Genomic DNA, 13,115 nt, shown 5'->3' with positions numbered 1-13,115 from the left:
TACAAGTACATTTGCTCAACTATGTTCATAGCAGCTTTATTTGCAATGGCCAGAATCTGGAAATAATTTAGATGCCCCTCAACCAAAGAATGGATTTTTAAAAACCTATGCTACATTTACATAATGGAATAGTACTCAGCTATTAAAAACAAAGAAATCATGAAATTTGCAGGCAAATGGATGGAGCTAGAAAAGATCATCCTGAGTGAGGTAACCCAGACCCAGAAAGTCACACATGGTATATACTCACTTATAAGTGGGCGTTTGCCATATAATGCATGATAAACATACTACAATGAACAGACCCAAAGAAGATAAGTAACAAGGAGGATCCAAGGGAGGATGCTAAAATATCGCTCAGAAGGGGAAAATGAAAAGACAGAGTTAGTGGTAGGAGAGGAGGAACAAGGTAGGAGAGGATGTGCAAAGAGATATGAGGCTGGAGATCTGGAGATATCCAGATTCTGGAGATCTGAAGGAAAAGAAACGGTGGGTGGTGGCATCTCTGTGACAAGCTGGAGATCTAAGTGAGTGTAGGTCCCTGGAAGAGTATGAGGAGGACTTTGGCACAGACTCCTAGTAGCAGCATTTATAGTGTCTGGAGCGGACACCCTTTAACTGTACAAGACTCCTAGTAAGGGAAGAGAACACCAACAAACCCACAAAAATCTCGACTCAAAATTTACCCTATCTATAAGATGTGCAGGGATAAAGATAGAGCAGACAGAGTAGAGATTGAGGGAATGTCCAACCAATGCCTAGCCCAACCCCAGACCCAACCCCATGGAAGAGAGCCAACCCCTAACACTATTAAAGATACTCTGCTCTGCTTGCAGAAAGGATCCTAGCAGAGCTGTCCTCTGAGAGGCTCTACCCAGCAGTACTACAAAATAGATCCTGAGACTCACAGTCAAGCATGGGGCGATGTCTAGGAAGTCTTATGGCAAAGTTGGGGGAAGGAGCAAAGGATCTGGCCGCCACAAGAAGGACCAACAGAAAAAACTGCCAGGAGCCAGAAGGGCTTCTTGAGACTGAAGCACCAACCGAAGACCATGTGTGGACTGGACCTCAGGCCCCTACACAGATGTAGCCAATGAGCAGCTCAGGCTTCGTGTGGATCCTCTTGTTGAGGGGAACAGGGGCTATCTTTGATATGTATTCTGATGCCAGCTTTTTGATCACCCCACCTACACCCCAGCAGGACTGAACACGTGTACAATCCTGATGTGACTTGATGAGCTGGGATGGGAAGGGAGTATCCTCTTTTCTGAGGAACAGAGGAAGGGAGAGGGAGAGAGTGATGCAGGGTAGGACTGGGAGGAGAAGAAAGATGGGGCTATGACCAAGATGTAAAGTTTTTAAAAAGTGAGATTTCAAAAAAATAAAAGGAAAATGTGGTACATTTATACAATAGAATACTATTCAGATAGTACAAACAAGGACATCTTGAAATTTGCAGGCAATTGGATGGAACTAGAAAAAGATCATCTTGAGTGACATAACCCATAGCCAGAAAAATACGCACGGTATGTTCTCACTTATAAGTGACTATTAGCCTTAAAGAACATGATAATCAGGCTACTATCCAGAGACCCAATGCTGCCAAATACCAAGGAAGGCCCAATAGAGAATGCTTGAATGTCACTCAGAAGGGGAAATAAAACAGATATCTGAAGTAGATGGAGAGAGGGAACTGGGTGGTAGAGGGGTAGGGAAGGAAATAAGGGTAGAGATCAGTAATGGAGAGGGAGAATGGTTCAAATAGAGAACAGAAAGCAGTGGGGGTGGCATTTCCAGAAGTCTGTGGGGGTGACTCTCACTGAGACTCCTAGCAGCATGAGATATGGCGCCTGAAGTTGCCACCTCCTGTAGCCAGGAAGGACTTCCAAGGGAAGGAGGGGTCAACACCCATCCACAACACTTTCTATGCAAAGTTTTTTTTCTGCCTACAGGTACTTCAGGGATGATCAAGCGAATGGCTAACCAATGACTGGCCCACTCCATGAGACCCGCTCCATGCACGAAAGCCAACCTTGGACACTATAAATGATAATATCTATGCTTGTAGACTGGACTCTTCTAGGAGACTTAATCTAGCAGCTGAGAGAAACAGATGCAGAGACCCACAGCCAAACTAGATAGTTTTGTGGAAGAGTGGGAGGAAGGATAGAGGGAGCTGCCAGAAGTGTCAAAGATACCACAAGAAGATCTACAGAATCAACTAATTGGGGCCATGGGGTCTCCCAGAGACTGAACCACCATCCAAAGAGCATGCAGCAGGCATGAGCTGGACCTAGAGCCCTCACACATATGTAGCAAAATGTGTATTTCGTTTTTCATCTGGGTCCCCTAACAATTAGAGCAGAGGTTCTCTGACTCTGTTTCTTGTCTTAGAAACCCTTTCACATAGATGGGCTGCCTTGTCTGGCCTCAGTGGGAGAGGATGCACCTAGTTCTGATGCAGCTTGACTTACCTGTGTGGCTGGTACCCATGTGGGGCTTCCTTTCTCTTAGGATAAGGGAATGGGGAAATTGAGAGTGGGACTGAGAGGAAAGGAGGGAGAGGACTGCAATTAGGCTGTAGAGTGAATTTTTAAAAGGCTAAAAATAATTCATATACATGAATTCTGGTGAAAGGAGATGTAGCTCATTTGACAGAGTGCTGGACCAGAATGCCTGAAGCTCATCCAAAGTCATTTAAACCTTTGTTTAGATCTTTAAAATGAAAATAATTCAAGTTAAATAAAACTGCTACGTATGTGAGAAACACTTGTACTTCAGGCAACAGGTTTAGCTAGGGTCTTCACTACACTTTTTAATCTTAGAAGAAGTATAAGATATTAAAATTGTAGAGCTTGATTAAAAATGAAGTTAAGTTAGTATGCAAATACTTCCCATGTAATTGTAATGGCCATATTTACTGGTTTCTTTGTATGGTTTTGACCCTTCAAGATACAAGTCTTCTCAAATGTAACCATTGCTATGAAATGGATGCCATTCAAGCCAAATGTGTCACTGATAGTTACCCGTTTTCCAGGATTGTATATATTTCCAATCCTATTGCTGTCAGCATTCATGAAGATGGATAATTAGATGTTCCTAAGGATTTCCCATGCTAAATAACAGGATCTATTATTTAAAAGGATGAAATGTTGGTCACACAAAGTGTTCAGTACAATTGTGCCATGTAGCAGAATAAGGAGACTGGTGTAAATTGTAGTCAGGGTCTCAAAATACACCTGAGGAAAGATGATAACATTAAATAACTGCATTATTAGGAGATCAGATGAGAAGTTCTAGTCACTGTAATTATATTAAGAACTCATCAGAATGGTAACAGGAAGCCATTCCCTTTGATGAGGAATAGCTGGGGGTGTTTGGTATATGCCTGGCGGGGCCCTGAAGCTGACTCTCAGCCAAAGTGACTATTACAGTTATACAGCATCTGATCAGTGAATGGATGGGGATAAAGCTTTCCCAAACAGGGAATCATCATGCCTCAAAACACCTGCTGAGAAGAGCATAGAATGGTGACAATAACCTTAGAAGTTAGGTCACTAGCAAAAGAAAAGGGTCTGAGAAGAAACTAGGGAATGGCAGATTGGTATACTCTTGTGTCTCTGTCTATCTCCCCTATAAATTTTTCTGAACGCCAAGCAGAGAATTGGTTGACAGCATTAGAAATCATGTCATAGATACATATATGTAAAGAGAATATCTTGCTTATTTTATAGATACATTTCCTGTCAATTAAAAATGCTCTGGCCTATAAGTAAGGGTAAAATAGAAGGCAAGGCATATGACATGCAGAAATGACTCTAGGATAGAACCAAGTGCAGTAAATTCACCTAGGAATATATGAGAAGGCCAGACCCATGGTACCTGAACAGAGGTAGCCAGCCAAGTGACAGAGTGTAGATTAGTATAAGTGGATTATTTTAAGTTATGGACTTGTCAGAGAAGAGCCTAGCTCTATGGTCTAGGTATCTGTAAATATATGTTAAATCTGATGAGTCATCATTCCAGGAGCTTTTGTCCAGGAGAAAAAAACATGCACCATAATATACTTACATACATAATTACATAATTTAATGAGATATTTAATTATATGAGAAAAATCTGTGCAGTAAGAGATTGATGAGAAGTTTTTCCAAGGTTGTGGTGAGCCCAGTGATATGTTCTAGGAAAGGGTAAGCATTGAGCATGGAAAAGTGGTACCTTCTTTGAGGAACTGGTGGATGGTGTTGGTGGAGGCTTATGAGGAGTCTGGAGACAACTTTCATCATTTTGTGTGTTGGTTCTTGAAGGCTCTGGAAGCCCAGTCTGTTCCTGGGTAAGCATCCTTTTCTTCCCACCTTCAGCTTTTGTGGGTTGTTTTCTCTTCGTCTGAAAGAACATCATTCAGCTTTCACTCTTGATTCTCTCATGTGCTGGAAATTGAACCCCAGGCCTTATATACAGTAAGTTGTGCTCTTCTTTACAGTTTTTATCCCCAGCACTTAGTGATGTCTTTAATATTAAATAAAGCACAATATTTTCAAGATTACAAGAATCTTTGTTTTATTATTGGATTTTAATTATATTTGCTTTCTTTTATAAGAGTTGCCCTAGTCATGGTGTCTCTTTCCTGCAATAGAAACCCTGACATAGTAGACATGTAGGATTGCCTCACAGAGGAGCAGAAACACTGCATTCATGTCACTCTACTTATGCCAGGAGTGGCAGAAGAGCATCAGATGTAGATTTACAAAGTCTACCTTAGGTTTAGTCGTTTTAAGCACCACATCCCAATGCAACCACTTTTCAGTAGTATCTTTAAGCCATGTAGTGATTTCATGTTTGCATCATTGGGGCTCAAGTTAGAGCACACAGTAAATATGAAACAAAATGAGTGACAGGTCACTATACATTTATCGACTTAGAACCCCATTCTCACTAGAGCCTTGGACCAGATAGTGTGCTAAATGTTCTTAAAGAACCAACGAAGGGGAAAACCTGAGTAGCAACTATTCTGTAGGAGATTTGTCACTTTACCGTTGAAGAGGGTTTACTCTTGTTTGATTCATTGTTGGTGGGCATAGATTGGGAACTGTTGGGTTCACCTTGTTTTCCTCCTTTCTTTTGCTTTTTCACTGTAGGAATAAAGAAAACACAGTAAAGCCAAGGATATAGTTAAGATGGCTGAAGTTCATTCAGAATTATTATTTTCCTTCTCTTTAAAAATGAAATTGCTAGTTCATTTCATGTTCATTGATGGTTTTACAGAAAGACAATTTTTTTCCAAGATATATATTATTTTATTAATTTGTTCTTGTTACATCTCAATGGTTATCCCATCCCTTGTCTCCTCCCATTCTTCCCTCCCTCCCATTTTCCCCTTATTCCCCTCTCCTATGACAGTTCCTGAGGGACTCACAACCAGAAAGACAATTTTAAGAACTGTTTTGTCTCTCTCTGTGTCTATGTGATTACTTTCTTATGCTGCAGGGAAGGCAGCCCACAGTACCTAGTCAGGCACAGGCCTTGCCTTAGGGTGTCTTTGCCCTTCCCATGTGTAGTAGACACAGATTCTTCATCTTGGGGACTTCTGTTTATATCAGTCCAACCCTGTCCCAACCCTCTTATCCCACAGACTTACTTTGAGAACCTGAAATTTTTAAAAATAAAAACAGTAGGTTACCTTATAAAGAGAATCATTCTAAATCATAGAAAGAAAGAAATTATGATTTGATTTTTTGATGCAAGAAAAAAAGCAACGTAGTAACATTGGATTTGGCCTTCTTATCTCTGTACTGAGGATACATTTTTCTGTATAACTTAGGGTGTTCTCAATATGCAGGTCTCCCTGTAGAGCATTCTTATGCTAACTGGCAGGGTGTAAAGTTGTAAACCAACATATCCATTATAATAAACTCAGTGACTTTATAAAAAGGAACCTCTTCACATCTCTAAGATTCATACTTCTCCTTAAATATTAGATCATATTTTTACCAGAAAAGATCTTAATGAATGGATAAGACAGTTAATTATTACATGTACTCTATTTAGATGTTTTAAATAGCATTTTCAACTTTTACTTTATTTTTTAGTTTTTCTACCACGTTGGATGATCTAAGCTGTCTCAACAACTGCTTCTTATTTTATTTACCTCAAACACAAAAGATGTCTACCCTAAAATATACCAAATTTCTTTCTAAGAAAGGATGTCTCATAGGTGTTCTTTAGTTAACAAGAGTCATTATCTATGCCTAGACATTCATGTTTCAGCCAGTCTCAGAGCTAGTCCCATATGGTGGGATTAGCAATATAAATTACCTGCTTGGTCTGCAGTTTAAATTCTTCACATCCTGATTGTAGCCCCCCCCCTCATTCCCTCCCGATCCCCCCTCCCTCCCTCATGCCCTCTCCTTCCCTCTGTTAGTGCTCAGACACGGGAGCCCTCTTCCCCTAATATCTGACATCAGCCTATCAAGTCTTATCTGTGTATTAGCTGTAACCTCTTCCTCTGTAGCCTGGCATGGCCATCTTGCCAGGGAGACATGATCCAAATCATCAACGTGTTGATTTCCAAAATGCTTCAACCCCTATAATTTCTAAGGCACACAATGGAAAAAGGGGCATATCCACTCTGATAACTGCAGTGAGCTAACAAGTCCGGGAAGGATGGAGAAAGGGTAAGAGTCCAGGGTTCTCCCTCCTCTGTTACCTTTTGCCTTCTCTGTTTTAAGGTTTTCTGCAAGGTCTTCAAGTTCTTCAATGTCTTTGCACACGTCTATCAGCTTATCCAGTCCAGCATCTTTTGGGAACTTGTCCTCCATCAGGTCAGCCATCTGAATCCTGTCATACTCATCTTGCATTTTCTTAGTTAGCTTTAGTTCTGCTCTCAGTAAGGACTTGATTGTCCTAAACTGGTAGTCTTCCATGTTCTGAAATCCTTTTAGAAGGACAATTTTTTTGTATTCACTTGCCATCTCTCAAATTATGGAGGTGCCTAGAAGATAAAAATGGACACAGGACTACATACATACACACACATTTTCAAAAACAGTATATTCTCTTGTCAGCAAATGACCCTACTTGATGATGTTGTCCATAATATGTGTGATACATAGACAATTAAATCCAAAATGTACCACTGTATAACATATATGTAGAACTTCTCTTTTATAAACAAGTCTAGGAAAATCTTCCCCCCTATCCAAAGTAGGTCAGGGACAGTTGTGGTGGAAGAAAAGGATTGAACCAGCAGTGCTGCAGTGTTTTGAGTATGGGCTGTGAGTACTAAGTCCTTGTCCCATTCTTTTTTTGTGCTGAAGCCTCTCACTGAATATTTGCCTCTGGGTTTCTGAGTCTTCCCATTCTAAAATGGCATTTTTGTTGCCGTTTTTATTTATTTATTTATTCATTCATTTATTTAAATTATTCAGATTACATCTCAATTGTTATCCCTTTTCTTCTATCCTCCCGTTCCTCCTTCCTTCCCTCTTTCACCCTAGTCCCCTCCCCTAGGTCTGTGACAGGAGGGTACCTCTTTCCCCACCATATGGTCACAGCCTATCAAGTCTCATCCTGGTAGCCTGCTTATCCTTTCTCTGAGTGCCACCAGACCTCCCCACCAAGGGGAAGCGATCAAATATGGGGCACCAGAGTCCATGTGAGTCAGTCCCCACTCTCACACAACTGTGGAGAATGTCCTGTCCATTGGCAAGGTCCGAGTAGGGGTCCAATGTTTACTGCATATATTGCCCTTGGTTGATGTAGTAGTTTGAGCAGAACTTCTGGGTCCAGATCTGCCCGTCATGACGTTCTTCTTTTGGGTTTCTAGGACCCTCTGGATCCTTCTATTTCCCAATTCTCCCATATTTCCTTCACCTAGAGTTCCAATAGGAAGTCCCCACATCTATCCTGATCTCCTTTAAAATGGCCTGCACCCTATTACAGTGCACCTAGATGAACAATGGCTAAAGGGACATGGCCCATGCTAAAGCACTGACCCTTGTCCACTTGGCTGTTCCTTAAGCACCTCTCATTAGAATTCTGTCTCCCCAGGCTTGGATTGTCCTCTCTGGATCCTTTGTGTTCACATTACTGTCAAATTCACAACACTCTTTTCATAGTAGCACCGTAGAATTTATTGGACAAAATTATGTCAATAGGTTCCTAATTTCATTCTCTCAGGCTTGACTTAGTGAGTCTTATTCATTCATAAGCAATATTTTCCCTACAAGTCATGCTTAAATTTTCTCAAAATTCTCTGTTTCCTAATTTATTAAAAATATTCTCCCTTCTAAAATATACTAGAAGTCCTTGACAATCTGCATGTGTGTTTATTTTTATTTGTGAGGTCATGCTTCAATTGAGATAGCATTAAGAACTAAAATTGGATTTCAGGCTTACTGGGGCAAGAAACAGGCCTACAGGAGATAATCTGGCCAGAGATAGCATTGCCTAGTGACTGACCCTAAGGGTCCCACCGGAGATAGAGTTGATAAGACACCCAGTTTTATGGCCACATTCCTTCCTGCTCACCCGAGAAAGGGTTAATAAGAAACCTGTCACTTCCCTGGACAAGGTAGTGAACAAAGAAAGCCAAGCCATGGGTCATCTTGTAGCCTTTTCCTATAGCTTGTCACTTTAGACATTAGACCTCTTTATGTTACTCATCCAATAGCTGCTTGCCAGGTTGGAGCTCCCCTGCTTTGGGGCGCTGGGAGGGATAGGAACCTATAAATTTACCCTCAGCCCAGAGATCAGGGCTCTTTCTGGATATCACTGTGTTGGTGTCCGGTCAGAGCCCGGCTCTGAGTCGATTAAAGGTCCTCATGTACATTGCATCGGTATCGAGTCCTGGTGATTTTTTGGGGGTCTCACGATCTGGGCATAGCACAATGTGGGCCTTTCTCTGTAGGTGGAGGGTATGCTCCTTCCAAGTAAGCGTTATGCTCAGAAATAGGTGAGCATACACCCTGCTGGCAACAACCCACCAGACCCCAAAAGGTGTTTAGTTCCTTGCAGGGACACTTCCAAAGCAAACAGCACAAAAGGTTTCAAAAGATACTCTTTGAAGAAGTACATATGAAAGTTGCCCTGGAGGCAAGCCAGGAGGTGTCCTGGGCCTGACACCTGCAATTCAGACACCCTTGGTTTAAAAACCCAGAGGTTGCCGGGCGTGGTGGCGCACACCTTTAATCCCAGTACTCTGGAGGCAGAGGCAGGAAGATCACTGTGAGTTCGAGGCCAGCCTGGTCTACAAAGTGGGTCTAGGACAGCCAGGCCTCAACAGAGAAAACCTCTCTTGAGAAATCAAAAACAAAAACAAAAAACAAAACAAAACAAAAAAAACTCCAGAGGTTGGGGGGCTGGGAGTCACTCCCAGTTTTTCCCTCCGTAGCTCCTTGTCTTTGTCTTTTATCATCAAGTTTAATGAATTAAGATCTAGCTCTTTGACTCTTAACTGTTTTTATTTTAACCAAGTGAGGTTGGTTACCTGGCCTTTTAGAATTCTGAGGCTCCCTTCCCCCACTGGAAGAGACAAGGACTCCTATTGTCTCAACCCTGGCTAACTGCATGGTCACCCTGCATTCCTTCCACCTAGGGGATCTGGCCAGAAAGCTCCCACCCCGCCCGGGAGGCCTTCTTTGTGACTGGTTCTCTGGACAGAGCCTTCCTCTGCTAGCCTCCAGAAGGCTGAAGAAAACTCTGTGACCAGATTCTCAGCCCTGCTTCCCAGAGAAAGGAACCCGCACTTCAAAATACACAACACTCCTTCCAGTATCAAGATTGATGATTCAGCTCATTTCTTTTTCATTGCCTGGAAAGCCACTTGCCCATTTCTTTCTATGTCTACTTTCATAAACTTTGAAAACATAAAAGTTAAGTGGGGTGGAGAGTGCAGGGTAGGGTAATGGAAGGAACAGAGAGCAGAGTAAGTAACATCAATTTCATTTCAAAAAATTAATATCAAAATCTACTACTGTAGAAGCTTCATATATATATGTATATATATATATATAATGCATATATATCACTAAAACATTAAAAGTTATTGCCAATGCTCTTAATAGCATTCAAGAACCTGATAAAGACACCACATTCTTGAGTCTAGTCCTACTAGAACATGGGGAAATCAGCAGGTACTGACCTGGAAGCTACATTCCCACTGGCCAGCTTCTATACTACTGGAAGATGCCGTGCATACTATTAGCAGAGAAATGGAATCACACGATTTTACTACTCAGGAATCCCTGGCAAAGAGAGGGAGGGAAAAAAAAATGTAAGAGCCAGAGGTAGTGGATGATGACAGGGACATAGTGTTTGATGAACTCGGCTGAGCAGCAGCACATTGGTTGGTACTCAAGGCTGCTATGACTTGTGCACGTTTACTTTGGACAAAATCCCAACAGGAAGTGTGGGGTGTGCAGGGTGATTGATACGAAGTCCCATGCCATCAAAGAGCTTTTGATGCCTGGCAGCTGCTGGGAGAGGGAGAACCTTTCTTATTAAAGCAATGACACCTGCTTGGTTGAGCACAAACTGTACTTGAAGGATTTTAAAAATAAAGGGAGGCACAAAGTTGGGTGGGCAGCAAAGGAAGCATTTATTGGAAGGGGGTGAATAGGAGTCAAATACACTGTGTGAAATTCTCAAATAGCTAAAAAACTGTACTGAGAAAGAAAGATAATGTAGTTCTTCTAAAATGAAAAATGCAAACTCGATTAAGTGCACCTATGCTTACAAATAAAGATCTCATAAAAAAAGAAAGGTGAAACAGGAAGTTCATCGACAAGGTTGAGGAATAGATGAAATAGGACATACAGTTTGTTGATGTAAGACAGAGACATTTTAGGTGATGCTGAAGCAAACAAAAAAAATCTGCTGGTTACCAGCCTATGACAAAGGACCTAACCAGTGCAATGACAATTTCTGCCAAATGTTATTTAAGAAACATAACTAAAGGTTTTTAATAAAATATTCCCTAACATTCTAAAATTAATTAGAAGCTTAGGACAACCCTTTTTGTCCATATTAGAAGAGCTTTTATAGAACTGAAGGTAAAAACAAATATTATATGCCACAGTATGATAAACCTTCCCATCCTAGAAGAAGATAATAATTTTAACTATGGATTTAGCTACTAAGAGTAGTGCATGCTATTCATTATTATTTTGGTTTATTTTTCACAGCTCTCTTTAAATCACAGAATACATTTTCATAAAATACACATGCACAGACACACACACACACATACGTGAAATATCTGCAAGAGGACACATATCTTTGAATTTGAAAAAAATCAAAAGTAGAACCCACAGTTTTATGTTCAATACAACAGTGTGTCAATTGCTAAATAAGTAAGGTGACAACTTTTAGAAGGTTGAGCAACGTAAAGGATAAACTTAGCAAGATTAGTCTAATTTGGATACAACTCTGAAAATGACATTTAAATCGTTAAGTTCAAGTACACATGGAGTACTGTGCCAGGGAGCACAGAAAGCCTTTAAAATATTCTAAAAATGGGCAGCAGTAAATTTCTATTTAACTCTCCTTTATATTCCCTGCATCTCATAACCAGAAAGTAAAAATAATAACAAATAAAATATAACCAACCAAAACGAATAACTTTCAAGGTGACAATTTCTCCCAGTGACTAAAATCTATTCTTACTACCGTTAGTGATAGTGAGCAAAAGGAAGTGGTAAATATACTTATTAAAGCAAGATATATTTAATAACTGCATTTGTGAATCTTAGAAAAAATTTATTACACATGTTCACTGGCTCTCATGTTGTATATTATTAAGATATTACTAGATAATGCAGCTCCATGTCCAGATCACTTTCCACTCAATTTTACTTCACGGTAATTTTTCATATCACTAACTTCTCCTTCACTTCACAGCCACGAGGTTGCTGTGCACCCTCCAGCCAAAGCAAATAAAACCTTCCTCTCATTTTCCATTTATTGATACTTATACTTAGGAAGCTTATTTTATAATCTGCAACAATAAAATGTATCTTTTCTGGCTGAAGGCCCAGATATGGAGGAACAAATATGTCTGCCACCTTCCTCAATCAGCCAAAAGGACCAAGCCGCAGCAGGGTCACTGTGCTGAGGGCTGCTGAGCTATCCCTGCTTCCCCACCTTCTCCACTGGAAGAACCACTTCTGATCACTTGTGGTTTTCGTGTGTTTCAAAGCGCTAGCTACACTTTATATAACAGTAACAAGACTTACCTTTCTGGAAGTTTCTCAGTACTGTCCAGATTATAGCTCTTCAGCAAGACAGGAAGTGGGGCTCGTCTATTTTGAGCGGGAAGATAAATCTCTCAAAAAGTACGCAGGAGGGTCTTGCAATAGCACTAAATGCTGAGAAAATGTAGCGTTTACAAAGTAACAGGGAAGACAAAGGACTTGGTTAAAGTAAGGTCCTAACTTGAGCAGTGCTGGATGTCTTACCCCTTCCTGTCTCTGTGGGGAGAGATGTGATGAAATAAGACTCCTCCCAGCAGTGCTCATAGCTTTCGATTTCACCAGCTCTTAAAATAGAACTCTTTATTTCCTGTTTCTGATGTAGCTTCTAGAAAAAAAGTAAAGCCCTACAAAAACCGAGCCTCACTTCACTCAGTTATTTTTCTTACAAATATATAGGTATAAATTCCAACACTGAGTCTTTTATATCCAACAGTCTGACACGTGGGGCACTAGGAGTCATACATTCATTCGAATGAAGATTGAAATCTTTGTGATTGAAATCGCAGAGATAAAAGGATAAAAGTCATCGCTGTTTGCATTCTGCTTCAGGCAGCCTACTTATAATGTCATTGCTTACCTGCCACAGGGGTGTGGCCCTGCCCAGGGCCATATACAAGGTAGACCCTCCTTGTGGTGTCTCAATTTACTCCCTCCTCCTGCTCTACCCTCTCTCTCTCTCTCTGTGTCTGTCTCTGTGTCTGTCTCTGTCTCTGTCTCTCTCTCTGTCTCTCTGTCTCTGTGTCTGTCTCTCTCTTTGTCTCTGTCTCTCTCTCTGTCTCTCTGTCTCTCTCTGTCTCTGTCTCTCTCTCTGTGTCTCTCTCTGTCTCTCTGTCTCTCTCTGTCTCTGTCTCTGTCTCTGTCTCT

At 41.0% G+C, this 13,115-nt stretch overlaps 1 protein-coding gene across 1 annotated transcript in view; it reads right to left on the bottom strand.

The window, feature by feature from the left end:
• LOC311602870 (interferon-activable protein 204-like) overlaps positions 1–12,498 on the bottom strand; it is a 50,824-nt gene extending 38,326 nt beyond the window's left edge. The window contains exons 1-4 of the mRNA XM_084791512.1: positions 12,234–12,498; positions 6,707–6,991; positions 5,035–5,132; positions 4,219–4,386 (exon numbers count right to left, since the gene is read on the bottom strand). Of these exons, the coding sequence (XP_084647638.1) occupies positions 4,219–4,386; positions 5,035–5,132; positions 6,707–6,971 (531 nt within the window). The 5' untranslated portion in view covers positions 6,972–6,991; positions 12,234–12,498. The remainder of the gene's footprint in view (positions 1–4,218; positions 4,387–5,034; positions 5,133–6,706; positions 6,992–12,233) is intronic.
• Positions 12,499–13,115: the final 617 nt, after the last annotated feature.

Source organism: Acomys minous (assembly GCF_964271855.1).
Source record: "Acomys minous genome assembly, chromosome: 1".
NCBI classification, from domain to species: domain Eukaryota; kingdom Metazoa; phylum Chordata; class Mammalia; order Rodentia; family Muridae; genus Acomys; species Acomys minous.
This window is presented reverse-complemented; position numbering and strand designations above follow the sequence as displayed.